The sequence below is a fragment of the Adelges cooleyi genome, unplaced genomic scaffold (genome assembly GCF_023614345.1).
Source record: "Adelges cooleyi isolate 19-005CV unplaced genomic scaffold, UGA_ACOO_1.1 ACOO_flye_CR_arks_rails_tigmint_CR_PRNA_651, whole genome shotgun sequence".
NCBI classification, from domain to species: domain Eukaryota; kingdom Metazoa; phylum Arthropoda; class Insecta; order Hemiptera; family Adelgidae; genus Adelges; species Adelges cooleyi.
The window spans coordinates 5,048,445-5,072,445 of record NW_026096352.1 but is presented as its reverse complement, the minus strand read 5'-3'; the positions used below and the strand labels follow the sequence as shown (position 1 = coordinate 5,072,445).

General features: G+C 30.7%; 1 protein-coding gene across 2 annotated transcripts in view; it reads right to left on the bottom strand.

Annotated features, from left to right (window-relative positions):
• Window positions 1-24,001, bottom strand: part of LOC126844956 (opioid-binding protein/cell adhesion molecule homolog) — a 254,319-nt gene that overhangs the window by 28,483 nt on the left and 201,835 nt on the right. For both annotated transcript variants that reach the window (XM_050583479.1, XM_050583480.1), the window contains exons 3-5: window positions 17,802-18,002; window positions 6,459-6,580; window positions 2,169-2,319 (exon numbers count right to left, since the gene is read on the bottom strand). In XM_050583479.1, coding sequence (XP_050439436.1) covers window positions 2,169-2,319; window positions 6,459-6,580; window positions 17,802-18,002 — 474 coding nt within the window. The remainder of the gene's footprint in view (window positions 1-2,168; window positions 2,320-6,458; window positions 6,581-17,801; window positions 18,003-24,001) is intronic.

The following is a 24,001-nucleotide window of genomic DNA, read 5'->3' as shown; positions in this document are numbered from 1 at the left end:
CTGTTATTATTATTATTTTTTTTTTGCTTAACAAACACGGATGTTGTCGCGCATGGCTACACCACAAGTACCCGCCAATAAATCCGTTTGGACGTACAGCTAAAAAATAATGCTTTTACTTCCTTACAAAGACAAACAATAATTTTTCCTTTTTCGGATGTATGCGCAGAAAAATAACTATGGAAATAGTTTCATAAAAGTTCAAATTTTACGGCGGTGTAAAAAAGTTTCAAAAACACTTTAAAAAAAAACTCAAATAAATAATACTTTAGCCTAAATTTTATAAACGAGAACCAAAGTCGACGTATTGTAGTATATTACACATCGTATTAGTTACTATAATAACTTTTTCTTTAAAACGATTTTTTTGTTTAAACGTATAATTTTTTAAAGAAGTGTTATTCTCAATTCATAATTATCATTAAACCGTTGGTTTGAATATTTTTTTACTCAATTTGCATTTGTTTTTTATTGGCATAAATGAATACATTTTTATATTTGTTTTGTAACGCTATGTCTATCAATAATTACAATATGCATAGTTTTCAGACTAGAATACTTTGGTATAATTAATATTAATTAAAAATAAAATATCCAACGTATATCAAGTTTGAATTGAACAATTTTAATCGTTTATTTGTTTTGCAATTCGTTTTCGAATCGTTAAGATGTAAAAATAAAATATAAAAACGACATTAGCAATGGTAATAATTACATTCATTAATTAAAAAACTTTTAACGTATTACAGATTTCTATTGAATTTTGCGTTTAATTTAAGTTTAGTTATTAAAAGATATATTAAGCGATATTATAGAATTTTACGCGATTTAGCTTTTAACGCTAAACATATTCAGTTACAGTCATTACAAATTGTTATAAATTTATCTCTAGCCTTGCGGTGAACACGTCATACTAAATACTATATTTTATTATTCAAGTGCGTCATTGTAGTCCTTACGTATTTTACTTGTATAAAATGTGAGCGGGGGGTCACTTGAGAAATGTCTGGTTCATATAAAATAATCCACACATATGAATGCATACAATATACATATTGTGTTTGCACATCCATGTTTAAAAAAAACACATTTTAATAAAAATGTCCACAGTAAAATCATGGAGCGAAACGAGGGTCATTTTTATTCCCGTTAAGTCATTGCGCATTCAGTTTTAATTTAATTATTTTGTTTATCCTACTGTCACGCCAGTACGGTATTCATTGTTTGATGAGAGTTCAAATGTCGGTTACGTTGCATATTTTATCAGCCTAGGTAACTGACTTTAAAATATAAACAAATAACGATCTTATGAGCACTTCCAAAATAGTGTATTTTTGTAGTTGCTTCCACCAGTTTGATTAAAATTAAAAAACAATCACTCCTCATAGCCTATACTTAAATATCCTCCGTTTTCACCTAAGTCGCTAATATGAGTAAACCTTTCGGTCTTAACCGATCGGCTTTTATCAACATGTATTATGTAATTATTGTAGTAATTAATATTTAATTTATCATCTAATCTCGAATATTTGTAATTGAGAAAAAAAAATAAAACTGCCGATTATCAGTTCTGTTAATATATTATTTTGCTATCAGTGTGTGATTGGACCAACTCTTTAAGCTAATAGCTAACGAGATATTTACTTAATTAAAAAAATAAAATATTCGTAGCCTATATTCCAATGATATAGATGTAAAATTATAATATATACAGAGGTATATACATATTATATACAGAGTGATTCATTAAAGAAACGACACTCAATTTCTCTTAAAATAATTTCAATGTTGTGGTTTTTCTTTTTTGGAGATACTTTAGTTCATCTTATTTTACAATATTGGACAATATTCAATTCTAAATTTTTTTTTCAGGTGTCTATCAACTTACTGACTAGTATTATGGTCATTAATTAAAAATGATCTCGTTAAATATAATTATAAATACTGAATAGTAAAGAATTTTTCCCTTTCATTTCTAAACTATACATAGGTATCTTACTTTGCCATGAAGAATATACCGTAAGAAAAATTATTAAGTAGATAGTAAAAAATGTACCTAAGTGTGTTAGTGCATGTAATAACCGCGATCGACTAGCTAGGTACAACTGATAGGAGCTAATAAGTCTGTACTTGAATGGTAAGACATAGAAAAACGTTGGTATACTTACACATTACTTTTAGGTCTATTTGTTCTGTTACGGGTTCGCCGATGTTATTAGACGCCGAACATATGTAAACTCCATCGTGTGTTCTGCGGACATTGTTTACAGTGTATGTACTTCCGGTAGCTGAGTCTTTTCCACATGGAAGCATGTCATTCTGAAACAGAACATGAGAAACACATAGGATCAATAAAATATACAACATCAGAAATACATTGAACTCGCGGCATTACGAAAACTTTAGCATTACATTAAACGTTAGTGTTCACCATGAGCCAAGGTTGAACCATACATCTAGTGATCATTATTATTATGTTCACCGTGTTTATATCTTGTTTTATGAAAGCTTTTGTTTATATTATGTATGGTCTAGTTTTCAAGACATGTGTATATTATATGCATTATACTGTTTCAATCGCGTGTGTTAGAGACTTTTGTGTACTTAGGCGCCCCCCGTGAACACGGTATAAAAGTGTTGAATAAATTGAAAAAACACGTTGGTCGTAGAATATATTTTATTTTTTGTTGGTACAATTGCGGCCACGGAAAAGAGTGGCAGGTAACAATTATTCGGTTTGACCTGTTCGTACTCCCTGCGCTCCGCATACGATTGTTTATGGGCCCGGCGCAGAGATGGTCCTGTTTTAAATTCTGGCCAGCATCTGATGTACATAATTTAAAGTCCTATTCATATCCACTGTGTGCAGAGAAACGAGCAAGCGAGAAAAACACATAAAATTCATCCGACTTGAGGGCAGGAGAATATACGCCGCATTGTCCTACCCACCCCCACCCCCCCCAGACATACCGGCGTTAGGGATGTATTATTACCCATTTCGTAGCCGCCCCTCCATCGCCAGAACGGTTTCTATTATAACAGCCAAGAGGTAACATAGGCAGGGGATGGCCAGCAACGGGATATTATATTATTACTGTTTGACTTATATTGCCTGTAGATTCTGCATATTATGTGCATTCGGACATATATCCCCTTCTAACAATATATCCCCTCCGCCGCTCAATCCCAAAGTTTTAGCGTACGTATTATTATTATGTATAATATTACAAAGGATTTCCCCTTATGCCAAGCGATTATCGGGTATATATCAAAGATAAGTGCGCCGCTCCGGAGAAAGACGCCGGTGGAGCACTTAGAATTTAAAAGAAATGTCGACGGTTGAACTATTATTATCGCCGGCGTTGGTCCTATGCTATAATACCTACTCATAAATTATTTTTAATCTAAAAGTCTTGGCCTCGACGATCAGCGTGTATTGTGTTCGTGTAATATGAAAATAAAATAAAAAACATAGCATGGCAAGGTATAGGGGAGGAATATGTCATAAAAAAGTGCATATTAAGGGAGCGTGGAGATCAAAAAATAACTAAAATGAGACGTTGTCTTTTATTTATGAATATTAGTTAATTTTCTTTTTAAATCAACGAGGCATTAGTTTCAAACCGTCTAAGTTTTAACTATGTAGTCTTAATCAATATCTAAGTGCGTCACTAAAATATAGTAGCTCTCGGACAAGTTATACTATCATACTATTTACTCGACGAAGTGTATAAAAATGTTTTTGGGCAACAAGAATTTTCGAAATATCAAATCACGTGTAGGTACTTGTGTCAGTAAACAGCTTTTCTATACAGACATGGGTCTATTCTACATGGTGTTGGTATCCTTCTGTCGACAACAAATAAGCCATATGAATATGTAAATAGCAAGTACCGTCTACGTTTTTGTTTTCATAAAAACACACATATATTTTACTTATTCAAAACGCGTGTAAGCGCGACAAGTAGTTCTTGACGACGTTAAACGATATTTTTGTTTTGAATGTAAGATATATAGGACATGTCATTTACTAGAGGAATGTGTACCGAGAATTTGGTCGATATTATTTGGATACATTCTGCCAAACCTCGTCAATGCCATTCCAAACTGATAACATAATATAAATGATTTCTAAAAGTTTGCTCGAAGTTCAAAAACTACGACATAGCCAACGTTTTAAACATTATTATACTCTAAACTATTTATTATTAAAGTACCTAAATTTTCGACCTCAATACTTATTATCTCGGAGTTTGATTCGACCTCGAAATTCCTTGGAATAGACACTGAACTAAATATAATTCAAAATCTAAACTAAAATTAAATATAATGTAAAATCAATAAAATACATTTATCAAATTTAAAGAGCAGTATTCTTTTTTACCTTCGATTCTAATATTCTATCTTCTCTCGTAACTCCATTTTTCCACCTAACTCCAAAGCATTCTCATCTCCACTACATTTAGTCTCTGTTCTATTTTCTGGTGTATTGTCCAACACTCCAAACTATACAACAAAGTCAGTCTCATTGCTGTCCTCTTGTCACATAAAACACCTGACGCTTCTCTCCACTTGATCCAACCACACTTAAACCTATGTTTCACATTTTTATCAATGCCGCCATTCTATTGTCAAAAAATCCTAAACTTTCACTTACTAACCTCACCTACTACGTCACTACTCAATGTCGTTACTTCTCTTGTCCTGTCAACCTATTGACCTCTTCCTTCAAAATCATACTCTATATATTCTGTTTTACTTCCACTAATCCCTAGTTCATTTCCTTTGAGTGTAATTCTTTACACACGAACAAAGGGTTATTTAATTATTTAATAAGGAAAGTAATATTAATTAAAAAAAAAAAAATTATTAAATTTTAAAAAAATCATAGTTACATTATAATTAATGAGAATTTTACAATCACAGTGTTTGAAAAAAGATGTGTATTTTAAAGGTAAATAGGTCTAAGTCTATTGTAACTTTTTACCAAAGCAAAACAGCTATTTTTCTATCCGTAGTTCTATTTCATTAAACTGAAAATCTTTTTTTTTAATTATACCTTTTGTTATCATAATAGTAACTGCAAATATTTTGAACATAAGTTAATGATACAAATGAAAATTTAGACAAGGTTATGTTTGCATAGTTTTAAGACAGTTCGGTACATAAACCAGCATATGGTAAAAACGATCACATTATGACGTTACTTAAAAAACGTCCATAAGCTTAAATTTTGATGTAAACGGATTTAGGTCCCTCTGTCTCTGGGGAACAAAATTTGAGGGTTAAAAATATTAATATTGATCACGTCAGTTTAATTAATAACGTTATTTTGACGTTTTCAATAATATTTACAGCAGTTTCAAAATACACCTAACAAAATATATTAACGAGTTCCCATAAAGTACTTTAGGTCGACATGCTGCCGTTTCGTTAGTGATATTAAATATATAGTAATTAATTGCCACAGATTTGTATAAACGCGCCGGGATGAGCTTAAATAAACGAACAAAATATTAGTAATATTGTTGTACTGGTAGTTTAATTTAGTGAGGCTCTTGACAATATGTAAAATAATGATTGTGGTTCTAATAAATAATGCAAGAATTGCAATAATACTAATTATAATTGTCTGACGGTATACAGGATACTGGTAAATTATTTTATTGGCTTAAAACTGAAATACATATAATATATTAATTTAATAGCCGTACCATTAATACATTACAATAACTTTATGTCCAATATGAACTGGGTCGAAAAATGTAATGGCATACCTACGAGTATACCATGATCAATAGTACCACCCAAAAGTTATTTACAGTTACGAAATAGTAAGTAAAGTGAAACCTACATAGTTTTTTAAACCAACGTTTTACTACTAATAATGTTTCTTTATATAATTTACTATTCCAATTCGAAGCCGTCTTTACACTAACGCTATATTTTACAATTAATTAGAAAGCATCATTTTACAAACAAATATATGCTAAATATATGCAATTTCTATGCTAAAAATAAATAAAAACTAAATTAAACAATTTACAATGTTGTAAAGTAATTTAATTGCATTGGCGGCTCTCTTAGAACTCTAGGGAGTCCTGCTGGGCCCAATTAAATTTAACTCTAAACTTAAACATGAAATAAACGTCAAGGAAGGTTCTTGTTTTCAAGTAATAATTGAACTTGTCAGAGTTTTGGTTTTGAATATTTCCTATTAGTTCCATCGTCTATAGACGTTGATCCGCAACTCTTTTGATAAAAATCACATTTGAAATACTTTATTCGTGATGTCAAAGTTCAAAAGTCAAATCATGATTTTTCATTCATTTTTTTTTTTAAATTTTGACTAGATTATTGTATTATTTAAGTCATGCTGTATAAGATATAGATATATAACGCATTATAAGTCTACACTCGAATTAAAAGTAATTTAACTCAAAAAAAATCAAACTCACTTTTCGAATCCAAGTGATTGTTGGTTTTGGGTTTCCTGTAGCGTTGCATTCCAGAGTCACGGACATTCCACTTTTCACACAAACTTTTCCATTAGAAGTTACTCCAACGATCCTTGGTGGAACTAAATGAATAAATAAAAATATAAGATTAATTACTTTCTAGTTTAATATTTATTTATACATTCATATATATTGCTGATATCGAATAGGCAACTAGTTGTTTTTGCTCTAAAGGTGAAGTAAATCTTTTTAAGTTTTCTCAGGGAAACCTGAAATGGAAAAATCGGATAAATAGATACTGTCCGGCCGTCAGCTAATGGTGCCAATACTGTTTTGTATAAATACATTAGGACTTGCATTTTTTTAAAATTTAATTTTTAGACACTTATATTCTGTCATCGAGTTATATCGCTTTCGGTAACTATTTTTTTTATCTTTACTACTGTTTACGAGCGCCTGGAGTGATTGGGGGTTTATCACTGTCATGTAAACGTCTCGGATTACTTACAAAGTCCATTTGCGTTGTTTGAATGTATTATTAGAGTAAATAAAGTAAAAACAAAAGACACCGTAAACGTACACCGTGAAAGGACATGTCGCGATCTGAGCACATTACTTTTATTTTTTTCCCCTCTGCATACATATATGGACGATCCATTTACCGTAAGAAACTTATTTTCTGTGAAAATAACTACAGTTTTCTTTTTGGAGTCATTTTTTTGTTTTACATTGTTGAAGAATATCAATTTTTTTTTTTTATCTATTTTGGTAAATTCTTGCGTTTTATCAACTTTTTAAACTTCAATGGTAACGGGTATATTTTATTATTATTTTAAATAAAAAATAAATTACTAAAAATGTTGAGTGGTTTAAAATTTAGAGCGGGAAGAAAGGTGGTATTATTTTATTTCTCTTGAACTCAACCGAACAACGTCACCCGTCTTAAATTTAAAATTATATTAAGTTTAAATATAATTATTCTAAACTAGTTATCGATCAGTCAAGTGTGCTTATTATAATATTCTGTGTATTTATTGTAAACAGATTATGGACAGATCCTCAGGAATAAAATGTTTGATCTATCAAAGGTTTTCAACGCGAATGAAACTATTACATTAAACTATTTTGGAACATCAAACGAGTTATAACAACATAAACCAAGTAAATTTGATATACCCTCAGTCATATAATATGCATAAACCAGTTATGTGATGTAACTTTTGCTTCTGCAGGATGTTTCTGCAATTGAAGTTGACAAATTTCAAAACCATTTAACGTTTAACTATAAACTGTACAATATTTCAGTTTGAGGTTCAAATCAGTAATATATGTATGTACTTTATATGTATACATAAATACAGTACATTATAGTACTGAACTGTGTGTATTAAAACGAGACTTGTTGCGTTAATTATTTCATTGTAGACTGTATTTGTACACATTTACTAATCAGCATTGATATAAAGTATAACTGTTAGCTTTGACTATTTGAGGTGTTTTATATTCTGTCTACAGTTATTCAGGTGTGATAAAAACTAACTCACAATCAGTCAAAAATGATATTTAATTAAAACATTAACCGTTTTACCGCATTTTCCTTTTAGCTAGTCAATTGATGTGTTTTCTACCCAACTAACAATGTTGGTTACCGTGTAACTCGTAAAAAGTTTTCGGCTACATCCCACGGGTAATGTTTGTCAAATTTACAATATTCAATTTAGCCGAACAGATCACGAAGAAAGGTTTCATATTGACGCCGACTTCTATTACAAGTTATGGATACCGTTTGTTTGTTTCGTATGGACAGGTGACATTTGTTTACTGTTAAGTACTTAGATAAATATAGAGGGAGCGTTCAAGACAAAAATGCCAAACAATGAAAATCGTTGTCTCGCAGTAGTAGGTATGGCTAATATTACAGTTTATGTACGTATCGTGTCATTTTGTGTTTTGCTCTCCAGAACGTTATGCACACATTTTCTAACGCTCACGTCCGGTTATTAGCGCCAACGAAAGTGCAAGTAGAGCCATACTCAAAACAGCAAAGTGGCTATTATGACACTTAGGTACAAAAACGTCCGGGTTCTCGGTGTCTGAGGGGGGACTAAAAGTGCCTCAGAATTTTGAACGATTTTAAAAACTGATTATATTAGCTAGTAAAAAAAATCTTAGACATACACATCACAAATAGTATTATTAATGATATAGTAATCTATTTAATTACTTCATCTTTAAAGAAATTGTTTTAACTTATCAAATCATACTTTTGGTTTATAATTTGAAATCAAAACGATAAAATGGAAGTATAATGACTTGTCAATAACCAATTTCGCATGAATACTTCTTGATTTCTTAACGTTTAAAAGTATAATAATTAAATGTCTGGCATGTTATTTTTATCATTATACGCACTACTTACGCGTACATCACTTTTCATCTATGCATTTTTATACCAAAAACGCAAATTGATTGGATTTAAAAATCTATATTACTTTATGACTAGTGAAACTAGTCTATCACTAATATAATATAATTTCTAAAAACGTACTATGTGTTAAAAAATAATGTACTTGTATTTTATAAGCTAATGAATTGTATTTAGAATAAAAAAAAAACAGAATTTAAACATCTGAATTAGGAAATCTAGCAGCGGATACTTAAACGGCTATAATATGTTCGGCGGACACGCTGTTAATTGTTTTATGGTTATTTTTTAATTTTGTTGGTACACTAATTAGCAGTATTTTCAACAATGTAGATGTAGTTTTTGTTGGTGTTAATGTGCATATAGAAACTGTCTCCAGAGTTGCGTGTTCACTGCATATGCAATCCTAACGCTTTGAGATGTTAAGTCTTTTTGATTTTTTTTCTATGAAACCAGTTCAATTTAAAAAGTATAATATATGTTTCGTTCGGACGGTCAAAATTTGTTTTGGACGTTTGTAATCGTTTGTCGACACAGAAGTTCAGAAGTTTGTTAGTAAAAAAGGTTAAAATCATTAGACAATGCGTTCGTAACTATAAAAGTTTCGGACAACTGTTTAAGTTGGACTCTACGGCGAACAGCAGTTAACGAACAGGCAACGTTATCGAATTATGGACATTTCTAGGTAATACAAAGTACAAAACATTTAGTTTACTCCAGTAGCATCTGCTTGGACATAATAGAAATACTATTATTATTCTGCTTAACAATGCTGTTGATGCAACAAAACAATTTTTAAATCTCAATTTTATCTCAAGGCGATATTTAATTTGAAGTTATTTATGCAGACTATAGCTTATTTGAAAGCGCTAGATACTAGTGTTAGTACACGGCTGTCAAACAACATCAGCTAACAAAACTTGTTGTGCACACTCAAAGTTGACAGATTTTTGGTGTGCACAAAATAGGTAGAATAAACGTGTCATTTGTATGTTGTTTTTTGTCGACAAATTCGGCGAAGAAATGTGTTTGAGACAAGAAACGAGATGAAAGTGCATGTGTTTTAAACTGGACTCAGTCTTGGGTAGAAAACAAAACACCGGTGTGGAAATAAGATCAAAGGGAAAAGTGATGGCCAGGAGATATGAATCGGGATCGGGTCGGTAGTGGTAAAAGATAAAAAAAAAATTATAAAAACTTTTTCTGTGGCATCAGGGCTTAGGGTTCCCATAATAATATGTTGTTTTATGAAGCGGCGGCAGCTGCTTGTCCCGGGACTGAGCTTATGATTTGCGGATTGATTTCTACGGTTGGATGATTCCATTGATAGCTTTGTCCGAATTTTATTAGGCCTTGCGAACGTGAAATGGGTGGCTGAAGGGAGTTTATTGTCAACCGATATTACAGTTTGCGGCTGAAAGACCGGACGCGATCAAGTGTACCGTAAAACGAGACCACCGTTAACTTTACGCATTTTTCAACTGCGCACGCGTTATATATTATTACAGTTTATATAATATTATGACAATCTCGACACTTAAAAATATGATATCATAAAAATAAACTAAGCAAGTAACAAAAACTAACAATTGTTACACCAAAATGTGTGTACGATTTCTAATCCAACAAATTACTACACAGAACTAGACGAAAAACACATCGTTGTATAAAATTAACACCTTCTCAGCGCCACACCGGATCTAAAATACATTTAGGTGCAAACTTGTGTGCTACCGGCTCGTTTAAATAAGAAATTATTACAATTTCAGTTTGACGAATAACACTATCGGAAGTATTACTAAAATTAGCTACCCTCCTCGGACACACGGGTTGTAAAGAGATAACAGCGAAAGAGGGCAAACGTGACCGAACAGGAAATAAATTAAAAGGGCACGAATAGTCAGCGGTGGCGGGTAGGTACTGTAAACAACAATAACGAGAAATTCCAGATACCCATAGCTGCTACTGTGTGTGTGTACAGGGCGGTTTTTAAAAGGAAGAAGGAGAAAAAACATTGATCCCGGTAAATCCAAAAGGCGAACGAAAAAAGATAATATGAATATGTAGGTTGGGAGTGTGTATTTGTTGCACTCCCGTAGTACTTTTACAGTTATCCCGGCTAGATTAGACTAAAAAAAACGAATAAATCACTTATGTATACTTGGCTGAACCTGCGGGAGATGTTGGTAAACCTTATAAAACAACTGACGGAAATAATATTAACAGAAAACAAAAACATAACGATGGAAAACTTATAGTGCGGGTTGGATAAAAAAAATGCAGATAAATATCAGCAAGTCTGCGACCGATGTGAGTGGAAAATAACTCAGGCTACAAACTACCTATGCACTAAAGACGGTATAAGTATTTGCAGTAACACTGATCGTTAATCATATTCCATTTTTTTTTTAAGACGTTTTAGGTAGACGGCGTAAGTTTTTTTTTTTTTTTGATTCGTATCCAAAATCGAAAATTATGAAAATGCTTGTGACTTACGAAAAAACAAAAACCGTTTAACGGCTTCGTCGCGTTCTTCAGCGTAAGACATACTTCAAAATAAAATAATATTTAAAATATTAATATTATAAAACGTCCCCAGTTTAATCAAGAATATTATTAAAGTTTTATTTTCTAAAATCATCCAATATAATTGAATGAAGTCTATAATCAAGAATAAAATAAAAAAACGTAATGATCCCATAGCATTAGGTTGTAAGTGTTACAACAAACTTAGTTCACATTAACATGCATCGTGGGCCAGCCAGGTGGTGATTTTTCGGTTGTAATAAAAAAATAAAAACATCATACAAAAACAAAAACAATAATTAAGTAAAAAACAATTCCGGTGTATTGGGTAGAATTTGGTAAACCGTTTAAATAAAATATAATGAGAACCACATAAATTATTTCCAATAATACACGTCAATTAGCGATAAATTACTATTTCTTAAGTGTTAGTAGCTATTTATACATTTTATTAATGACCTTTCTTTGTTGTAATAATTATAGCTTATCAGTCAACACATTTTGTCCTTCTGTAAAATTAATTAAAATGTTAAACGGTTAAACCAATGCTAATAATATTAACACAACCTATCTCTGTAATGACAATAATATGTTATTGTAAATATTGGTGTAAATAATTTACAATAATAACATTTATCCGCAAGTATACTGTATTCAATGCATTCGTTTAACTTTTAACAAATTAATAAATTGATAATGCAATTATATCGTCGCATATAACACTATTCGTCATAAATGTATGTGAACATATCTTATAACTAAATTTACATGTCAGTTTTTATAAGTTATATATAACTTTTGTTAAGTTAATATTATTAAGTAACGATATTATTTGCCACAATGTTAAGGTTTATATTTATTAGCGAAATTCATGGGTGTTTTTGTTAAAAATATTTTATTATATTTTTTTAGTAAAGTAACCTTTAAAACGCATAACTTAATGATTTTAATTTATAAGTAGTATTAATATAATGTCCAAAAAATAATCCCTAAAACGTTCAGACAAAAAGATTATTGTCATTTATCTTTTAAAAAAATATGTAAAATAAAACTTAAACATTTTAACTCAAAGCACCATACAATAATTTTAATCAAACTTGTAGTTAATAAACTGTAAAATAATATTGTCTTACATTCTCAATATTGATTATATTATAGTTTAAGATATTGTCTTATAAAGTTTTCATTAAAATTAATTTCCTTAGTAGAACGCGCTTAAACTTTAAGAAATTAAAATTAGTATCATTAAAAATGTATTCGAAAAATAATTGAAATCCAGGTGAATATTTAATATGGTTGCATAACGAACTGAGATAATTAAAAGTTTTTTTTTTTAAGAAATGATTGTTCTTCCAAGAATACCATTTAAATAATGCCTTTTTTCTACGATTTTTATTTTTGTACAGCCGAAACAGAAAAACGTCATTTAATTAAAAAATGGTTGAATAAAACATTCACGGGTTTTAATCAAAGAAGATTATACATTATAAGAGATACAGTAAAAAACTTTCACTCGATATACTTCCAGGCAAATCACAAACGCTGAAATGTCAAAAAATAACATAGCTAACTATATAAATCTGCGAGCTTTTAAGTAATTTAAATTCTAATCGAGTTAACAAGATAGAAACGTACAATAATATACTTGTACAAGCACATCATAATTAAATTACTAATTATACAATTAAATTTGCTCGAAAACCATAGTAACGTTTTTAAATGGCAAAAATGCAATATTAATAACAATATTTTAACATGTGTGGTGTAGACTATCGGGTTTGATTCTTTTACTCCGTAAAACCAACATGTTAACTACCCTGCGCCCTATTTAATAATTTTTAAAGTAATAATGGAATCTAAAAAGTATATATACCTGTTCGTGTAGGTATGAGAATTTAAGTATTTTTGTACGAATGGATAACATAAAAAATATTCCCACTAGCGTTGACTGTTGTAAAAATAGAATAAATATTACTACCGCAATATTTAAATTCTGTAGCTTTTTGTGCGTGTATAAGTGAAAATACCTTTGTGTATTTATTCCCCAAAGCCTATATAACAATAGGCTAGGTTTCTTTTTGTTAGAAGCAAACTAATATTGAATAAAAGTGAATTCCGCTTGTTCGCTGATAGATAAGTAAATCTGACAACATTGCGTTGAATAGCTGATTGATACTAAAACGAGCTTGTTCACAATGGAAAGATGTGCTTCGCATAAGGAACGAGCGGAAACAATCCGTTTGCCTGGGCCTGAGTCTAGTTGTCTGGGTAAGTATAGTCTGGTCTGTGTATAGCTGTTGTCTATAGACCGCCTTGTTTCCCTGTAGACTTATTCGTTTTACTCATCCGCGTCATTCCCAATAACACTCGGTAGACATACAGTAAGTAAACAAAAAGGTCTTTTCGTATAGAAAACCAAATTTTGTTTTTAAAAAATTGTATTTTCGCTACTGCAGCGGCTTGGCTGTCGGTTTTGCGCTCGCAGAAGTGAAAAGTTATCGTTGGAAAGAAACGGATTTATGGCGGTTTTTTTCACCTATTGTTTCCCGCCACAAACCCTATTGCGCTGCTATCCGTGATTTCAACAAGAAAAACGATACACCAACAGATGTTGGCCATACGCACCCACGCATTACAGTAGCGGTACGCCCATGTCTAAGATTTATAGCGGTACATCGAAGACGTGACGTGATTTACCTAGGTATATGTTAGGTGTATGTAGGTTATAGGTAGGTACGATGATACGGTGCAGTGTATTATACACATGACACACGCGGTACCCAATTTCACTGTTACTCCCGACGACTTGTGGTCGTTTATATATAGTGTATGTGTTTTTAAATTTGTACTGTTGTATCCCTTAGCGGGCATACTCATCTGTTTCGTTCTGTTGCTGAAAGCCACTGGTTTTGTATTACATTCCAGCTATAGCCTATATTTCAATGTAATAAGTAACTGGTGACAACTAGAATTTTAAGAGACTCAAGTCGTCTTCAGCCATTAGTGTCTGAACTACTTATGCTTGGACTTTAAATAATAATAAATTAATTCTATATAATGTAATTAAATGCGTTATGTTAACACGCAAGATCAAGAGCGATAATATTGACCGTAACAATAAGGTACATCATACATGGTGACCTTAAGTTATATGCCTGAAAGCCATTTAAGTTAGGGTGACCATAAAAATAAAATAAAAATACGGGACATTTCAAAAAACAAAATAATCTGATGAATACTTTTTTAAATATATAGTAGATACATGAAAACAAATTTATTTTGATATTAATGGTGAACTAGTTAAGAATTAAGATTATACATGTATTATATAAGTTACCTAACTAAATATAATAATATAAAAAAACAAATTTAAATTTAATGTGTACTGTATCATGTTTTTTATATATAAATAAAATATGGTTAGTAAATATTCGTACGTAAACAAAAACACAAAAATATTTATTTTGATGACGATGGTTGGTCTTCTTCTGCTATTTTTGTATACTTTTGTGCTGAACTAATTGCATCAAGTAATTTATTTTCTTTTAATAAAATATTATAAAAATCATTGCAAGAATAGTTTGAAAAATGTGTTTTCACTATGATAATTGATTTTATAGTTTCAACTAAAAAACGATTTTTTTCGTCCGTCCATAAGACATTAATGGTAAAAAAAATCCTTTCTACTGCAGCATTTGTACCCGGCATTGCTAAAGCATATTCTACAATTGCTGATATGTTAGTTGTGTCAATGTTATGAGCTTTAGTGTACTCAAATATTTCACACCACTTAACTTCCAATTTAGCTGAACTTTTTTGCCATTCATTTATTCGTGATTGAAAAACTTGTTCAATATGACTGAATTCGTCAAACAAATTATCTTCATCCAGTTTTAGGTTTGAATTATTTTGGTTTTTTTCTATAAGAAATTGTATACATTTTTGAACATTTTCCTTAGTAGGGCAATTTATTAATTAAACCCAACGAAATACTTTTAACTCGTCAAAATGGCAACCCCATTTTTCTATGTAAGATAAAAAAGTGTTATAAAATAGATCAGTACTTTTTTTGAATGAGTTTTGATCATACATATTATTGTTTTTCAAATCATTTAAAATCGATAAATTATTTGATGTAAGAAAATTTTGATTTTTTCTATTTTTTATTTTTCCAACCAAAATCTCTAATTCCTCTGCAACTTCACATGCTGATATTTTATCTCCTTCTATTTTTGTCACAGTATCACAGACAACTTTTAATTGGCTTTGCAAAAACTAAAACCATACTTTAGACATAGGATCATTAAAAAAGATTTTAAAATGGTTGGACACTTTTCCTGTTTTTCGAAGTTAAACCTTAGTAAATATCAATAATTCTTGTTATGGCCGGTAATAAAGATAGCCAACGAGTTCTTACACTTCCAAGTATGTTTTTATATTCGACATTTGCATATTCGCAAAACTCTTTCAAATGTTCAACTCGAACTGTATAGATATAAATAAATTGAAAAATTTTGTTCACTATAATTTCTACGTCAATAGGTAACACATCAGCACTTGATTGAATTGCATTATGCAAAATATGAGCAGCGCAACCTATCCCATTAATATTCGTTTTTAAATTATTATTTAAGATTGAAAAAACATTTTTTTTTCCTTTTCGTAAAATACCTCCAAAGTTAGTATTGCAATTGTCACCAGAAAATGCAATAATTTTATCCAATAACTTGTATTTTTTCAAACTTTCAATTATGTAATTTGATAAAATATCTGCGGTTTCTCCTTTAAAATTTGTCACTTCAAGAACTTTAATTTGTACTCCCAGATTTGGATTAAAATGACGTATAAAATAGGTACGATTTTCAGATTTTTATGGTTAGAAGTAGCTATCATGATAGTAGCAAAATTATTATTTTCTAATTCCTTACAAATCTGTTGCATGGCGAAAGGAGCTAGCACATTTAAAACAGTCGATTCAGCCTTAGTTCGAGCACAAATTAATTTTTTATTATAAATTTGTTTTAAAAGAGATGATGTGCAATCCATCGATCGAAATGAGTGATTGTGTACAACTATATGAAATGCGAATATCCCTTCTTGTGCCGCGGTACGTCTACTTTCGTCAGTGGATCCACTCGGATTATTCTTTAAAAAAAAAGAAGTTACCTTTTCATTTTTTGATGCAGCTGATAACGCCAATAAATGTTTTTTCACTTTTGTGGTATGTTGTTTTATATCTGAAAGTCCACCATGTTCTATAGAAAATACCGATTTACATATTGTACAAAACACTTTTCCAACTTCATCAGCATCTTTTAAAAAGGAAATTCGGATTTTAAATTTGGAGCAAAACACACATCCTTTTTGGCATTGTGAGAAAAAAATAAACAAACTGTATATTTTAAATGACACCACTACGACTGAACACTATTACTACGACGGACAAAATGTAGTCTGAAGGAGTACAAATATTATAACAAATAACATTTACAATGATACATAGATCTAATAATATTGTAGATAACGAACTGGCCGCGACCAGTGAGATTGTTCTAATAATAATCCAATGATATCAAAACATACGAAAATATAACACTATTATGGTATTATGACATTATATACGTTTTATATCACCGACAACAATGTGACGCAACAATTATAATCAAAATAAGAATCTAAAAATACCTACCACTGAAAAATAATAGATTTTAATATTCTATATTGAATAATGTTTTACAAAAATATCGTAAACAAAACGATTTTATAGTAAAATAAATTTCAGAAATTATAAATTAACGGTATGAAAAAAACGGCATTAATACGGGACGGACTTGGAAAAACGGGACAAAATGCGTCCCGTATTACTTTTGTCGGGACAACGGGACACAAAGTTGAAATACGGGACAATCCCGTATAATACGGGACGTATGGTCACCCTAATTTAAGTCCAGTCAAGTATAATTATTGGTATTATCGACTGGTATTAGTTAACAGTGATACACTATATCAGTGCCTGTAAAAAAAAAAATTGATCAATTCACATTACTGTGGACAGTTTAAGGCTATTTTCAGAATCCATTGGACTAAAGTGAGATAACGTTAGTTTAACCAAGAGAATTCTTTTAGCTATATTGCAGTTGATCATTTAAAAAGTGTTTACTATAAATATGGTAAAGAATCATACGCTTATAAGTGATCATTCGGACTAAATGTAACAATGTCACACTTAACTTTTTTTTCCAAACTTAGCTAAAGATAAAGATGATAAACCTAATTTCATTTAAACCATAGTATTAGGTAATTAGAAAATAGTTTCACTATTAATTAATTTAGTAATTTATTAGCTTAATAACTCTAGTTATCTAGTAGGTAACTGATTCGAAAGCACTTACTGAGTACATGTAGTGTGTGTTTCAATTCCAACGTGTTCAACGTTCCAATCTGGCATGTGTAATTTCCTGCATCGCTTACATGGGCATTGCGAATTTCTAGATTATATCCTTCGACGATCCGGTAGCGTTCTTCCGGCATTACCTTTGTCGTGCCAGCTGTTAATATTGCAATGCCTTTCCTCCAAGCCAAAACAAGGTTATCTGGAAAACAATATTATGTTACAATTATAATCACTTATATATAAATATTTTATTATTTTAGAATGATAAAATATTATAAATGTAAAACAGTTGTGTAAAAAATAAAAATACACTCAGTTGGACCCATGGTGGTATTATGCAAAACTCTTTTTGTTGTGGCTTCATTATTTTTATTTTGTGCCCGTTTTCGTTGTAAAGTTACTTTAATTGTTTTTATTAACTGTTTTATAGCTTCGGGCTAAAATAATATGGTTATAATGTGAATCGTTTAAAAGCACCATGGGTGATAGTGTGTATAAAACAAACTTTACTCGTACCATTATGTTACTTTATTTATTTATTTTAATTGTAATAGTTTATTTTTATTCCTGTTATGTATCCTCAGTACAATCAATTAACTACGACGAGGGATAGTCTAAATTCAGTTCTAGAGTATCGAGTGTTTTAGTAGAAGTCCGTGTACGGTACATTGTTAAAGATTAAATATAGACCACGTCATGTATTTTTTTGGCAACCCCATGTTGGATTCAAACCTATATTAACCTTATTATTGCTTGCATCCATTTTGTTGCCATAGTCGGTTATCATGGAAATTTATGTGTACATGAACTATGTAGGTATGTACATTAATTAATTTATGAACTTTAATAGTGTACTATGGTTACCATTTGCTTGCGTAAAGGCAGACGAACGTTACTGGTTACGTTAGTGTACTGATATAGTCTATCTAATACCCCGTGTTACTTTTATATAGCACGGTATCTATACTTTTTGCGTTCTGTTTGTATATAATAAAAATAATATAATATAAACGCCCGAAGGAACAATCGGTAGAGAAAACTAATTAAAATATTCATGTACAATCACTATACGAGCGGGAACGTTACCGGTCTTATTTCTAATCTAACAGATTGTTCGGCTGTTCCTTCAGTTGCTCCGAATTGTTCTTCCGAAATAACAAAACTCGATTAATGTTGACTTTGATTGTACAACTTACATCACAAGAGTTTCTGAGAAACATCAAACAATGTTTACTCTACTTATACTTGTACCGAGTTGCCATTTAAACAAGTTCAGTCAGCATCAATATAGATTATCGTGCGCACACCAAGTTAATCAGTTCCCCTTAAATCTGTATAAAATACACACACACACACAAACATCTATATGTCTTTGAAAATGTGCTGTGTGTGTAGGATAATATAACTGAACGCATTTTAAAATGTAAATCATATAGCGTTTGCGAATATTTTGTACATAGAGGTTGTCGTTTTGTTGTTTTGAAAGTCGAATAAGTCGACACCGATTATTATACAGCCAATCACATATGCAAAATTCATACCGTCAATACCTCGGAGCTTGTTTAGTTCATCAACGCGTCTTCCTCTCCGGAAGTTCGTACGGATAAAGTAATAAAACGATGGCAATTCATAACAATGAAAATGACAGCCGTACCGAATTTCACTGAACAACACTCGCAAACAACTCAACGGGCTTCTTCTTCACTTTTACTACTCTCTAAGAATTTTTGCCGTCAATACCACATCGCGCCATTTACTTAACGGCTTTATTGAGGATGTTTAACTGCTGTATTAAAGAATTACTTCTTATAGGTACAGCAAAAGGAAAGTGTTTTTTTTTTTTAACAATTTATAGACAAAAATTATTTATACAATTTTATTGGACATTTCCAGATTTTAAATTTCATTATTTTTCCGAGTTTAGAGCTGTTCTCAGCCAATTTGAAACTGGAAGCGCACTAGGGCCAATTTTTTTCTGAATAAAAATTGTATTTCTTATAAATAATTGAACAACATAAGAGATAAATGTTATTGACGTTCTTTACAAAATTAAAAGTTGTCAGGTAAGTCCCTGTTTGTGTGTACGCTGTATAGAGGTCCATTTGGCCATGGTAAGAAAAACATATAATATTTTTTCAAGCTTTCCGCTTTTAATCGTCTCCGGTTAAGATAAACCGTCTTTCCCCTTCAGATGATCCCCCTGAACCCACTGCAATTACCCGGAAGACGTATGGCAGACATTTTGTTAAAATCGCAGCCGATGCTTCCGGCTTTTGTCTAATTAATTGTTTACTGTCCAATTAATGCACAGTAAAAAAAAAACGGATAAATAATGGTCGAAGAATTCACCATTGTAGTTGGACCAATAGCATGCTTATAAATATTATATTAATATGATATATAAATGGTAGCTGTCAAATAAGCTATTATAAAATGTTTAGTAAACATTTCTGATGTTTTTTTTTACTATAATGTCGTTTAAAAAAAATTACTCATATTTTTATGATATAATAATCGAGCTACAGTAAATCATAGTCGAAAACGCTCTGTGATATAATTATACTTTTTTTACCAACGACCACTCGCTAGAAAAAAATGTTGATACAGTCATTGTACATTGGTTACCTAAGAAAATAAAAAGTTCAAGTTGTTAAAAAAAAAGTATGCTTTGATATTACGCTACAATACTAACTCATTTATTAAGAAAATAATTAAATAAAACAGTAAAATAACAATGATTTTAGTAGTGTCTTTATTGCATAATAGCTAAAATAGTTTTTAATCAAATGAAGAATATAAGACAACGGGCTCTCGTTGACATTTCAAATTTAATAATTGAGCTTCTAATCGGTTTTCGTAACAAAACATATGACCTTACATGGGTTCATTCAATCGACTGGTGTGATTTTAATTTTTTTTTAACGGTTTAGATAATATAAAAAAATATTATCAAAACCTACGTCCCGTCGAGAGAGTTGATAGGTAAATTTATATAAACATGTTTTATTTTACTGTCCTGTATTATTATTATTTTTTTGAGATGGACAATATGTTTATGACACGTTTGAAAAAAAAAAATTATAAATCCGTGCACGTGCAACAGGGGAAGCAATATTGAAAAATAGTTTTATTCCGGACGTTTGTGTACCGATACGGTTTACACTGGCCAACTCAAACTAAAAAAAAAATATATGCGATATAATAATCTTATATAAATTTCAAGAAGCGCCGACATATTACGGGGAAAACAAATTGTTATGGTAAGATTCGTCAGCGATGACAGCGTAATGGATTATACAAAATTGAGATCCGTCAAAAAACCAACAGCAAGTAACTTTGGCTGTTTAATAGGTTTGCTTTTCCCTTCCTACATGCATACATAATATGATAAATAACTCACTCGGTCGAGTTTCAGCATTGTGGCGCTTTGAATAAATTAGCTTTAAATAGCGGAAACGGTGCTGCAAAACAATTTGGTAAACCATTACAGCTGCTGATGTTTTGTTTATGTTTTATTCAAAAGTTTTTTCCACTAAACAAATACTTTCACGTTTTAATTGAATCGGTTTTATTGAAAATTCGAATTTTATTCTACAGCTCTGTGTCAAAACTCCGTATTTTGATTCAACTGCAATGGTTTAACATACATTTCAAATCGAGTAAAATATCACGATAAATTTAAATAAAACATAGTGCAATATAGTGTAGCTTGGTGAGTTTTGTTTATATTCAATTTACAGAGTATTCTGTTTTGTGTCTAACGATCGGAAACAATTAACTTTTAAAATGGGCATTTTAAAGTCGGGAAATGATTGCATGGTTTCACTCGAAGTAAGAGTTTCAATCCAGTAAGAGTTCGGCTTACTGTTCACAAACATACACTACACGTTTGTTAAATATACGGAAACCAGTAACTGTCATAAAACAAATGAGTACGGTCACAAGTAAGTTTTGGAAAAATATAAAGGGTAATATAATTAAAGACTTAAAATGCCAACGCTGACGGTCGTACTGTCAATAGTTGTAAGTGCAAAATTGATTTTCCAACATTTATGTAATATAAAAAAACTCCCATTCAGTGTTTTTGCAACCGTTATTGTAAATGCTTTTGAAGCGACAGTTATTGTAGTTGAATAGACGGCCATCGAAGTGGTCCATTACCAATGCGACAATTATGTGGGTTACAATAAATAGTAATGGATAAATCTATTGACCATCGATATCGATTAATGTTGCTTTATACAGCATTTGATAGGTGGTAAAGCTTTTAATTAGTCTGTTTCGGTGCTTCATCCCTAAAAATAAATGTAGTGCTTACTGAACTCTTATAACCCAATACTTCAAACAATTTTATGTTTTCACTTTAAGCGAGTCGTTGGTCGATTTATCGATATTCAATTAGTATGATTACTTGGATGCCATATATTAAGCACCCTTGGGGTACCTATTTGATGTGATGTTGTTGTAGGTCTTAAGTATTCAATTACTTGAAAGTAAAGATTTTTATGTGACTTTGCGAATACGCGACTAAGATGGATCTTAGCTGTTCAATGGATTGGTAGTAGATTTTTTTCATAAGACTTATAATTCCAATATTTCTTTTACTAGCATAATATCATAAAACAATTAATTTAAAACTCCTTAATACAAAATACTGTAGAATCCACAACTCTACTTATTAAGCACCCCCTTATAGGATATTTTTTGAAAAATCTTAGTTTTAAGCTAAAACCATTGATTATAAATATTTATAATCAATGCTAAAACTAAATTTCATATATTTTATTAGTACAGCATTGGGGATTCTTTATAAATAATTATGTTTTTAATAAGAATATCACATTAGTCAATATAACGTTTCTAAATATTTGTCTAACTTAAATTAAGCCTCGCAAACCATTTTTGCTAAGTTCATAATGAGCTTAAAATAAAAACATAAATTATTAAATTCTTAGAATATAGATTTTTTTCCTGAAGGATGTCCATTGTTGGATTTTTAATTAATTAAACTGATTTTTTATTATTTTATGAACCTACTTTGTTTATACAATCAAATAGCTATAATTTCGTTACTAGATATTATTTTGAAAATCCGCCAACATGCCCTTCAGGAATGTTTTATTTTCCCCAGAACACTTACTAGAGATAGGTGCCAAATAAATATTAACTGAGATATAAATAACTATTTTGTAATTGTTTCTTAAAATGTATATCAGTAAAGAGAATATAAATCATATCACTTTAAAAATAACAAAAATAATTGCATAATGGCTAAACAATGTTCCATTTAAATACCTAACAGCTTACAAAATAATAGATTTAATTAACAACAAATAATATTTAAAACTTTTATTAGTTGATGTCACATGTCGTTTTAAGAATCGTTGATAGTTGATACCAAAAGCATGACCTTACGCATTACAAGGACATTAGTTTTATTACCAAAAAGTTGTACATCATTAAGAAGTGCATATTGTATGAACTATGAATACACTACACAATCAACAATATAAATAAGACTTTTAGTTTGACTTCTGTAAATTTAGAATCAGGAAATTCAGTTTGCGATTAGGGGTGCGATTATTTTGTTATGTTTTTTTTAACACAGCTAGAGAGCATGTGGTGTCGAGGCGGTTTTAATTTCAATAAAAGGCTTGGTGTTTTACTACCGTCATCGGCACGGCATTTTTACTGTCCGGTCGCCGTAACGACCCCACGGCCCTTGTGGGAGTACAACCCAAAAGAGTAATATAATACAGTTTAAAACGATATCGCGTGCTTAGCCGCTATTAGTCATGAAAACCTTACGACGCGTCCAGATACTTATAATATTATAGTGTGTGATGGTACTTATACATATTTTATCAAAACGGTAGTACAACGTTTCGTATAAGCAAATTCAATACGCTACGATAAAGCCTCCAAGCAGAACTTACAATACATTTGTGTGTTTGTTTATTTCAATTTTTTTACAAAAATATCATCGAACATATCGCCTAACATTCAAATGTGGTTTTAAGTAATACATACAATTATTATTGAAAATTGATAACATTATAACAGCTCAAGAATATAAAACAAATATTATTATTTTAATAACCCTAATAGCTCAAGCACAATGGAAATTTATGGGATGGGAACTTTTTTTATCCTAATTGTGTTGTTGGGGAAGTGGTGTATAAATGTTTGTAACCCACA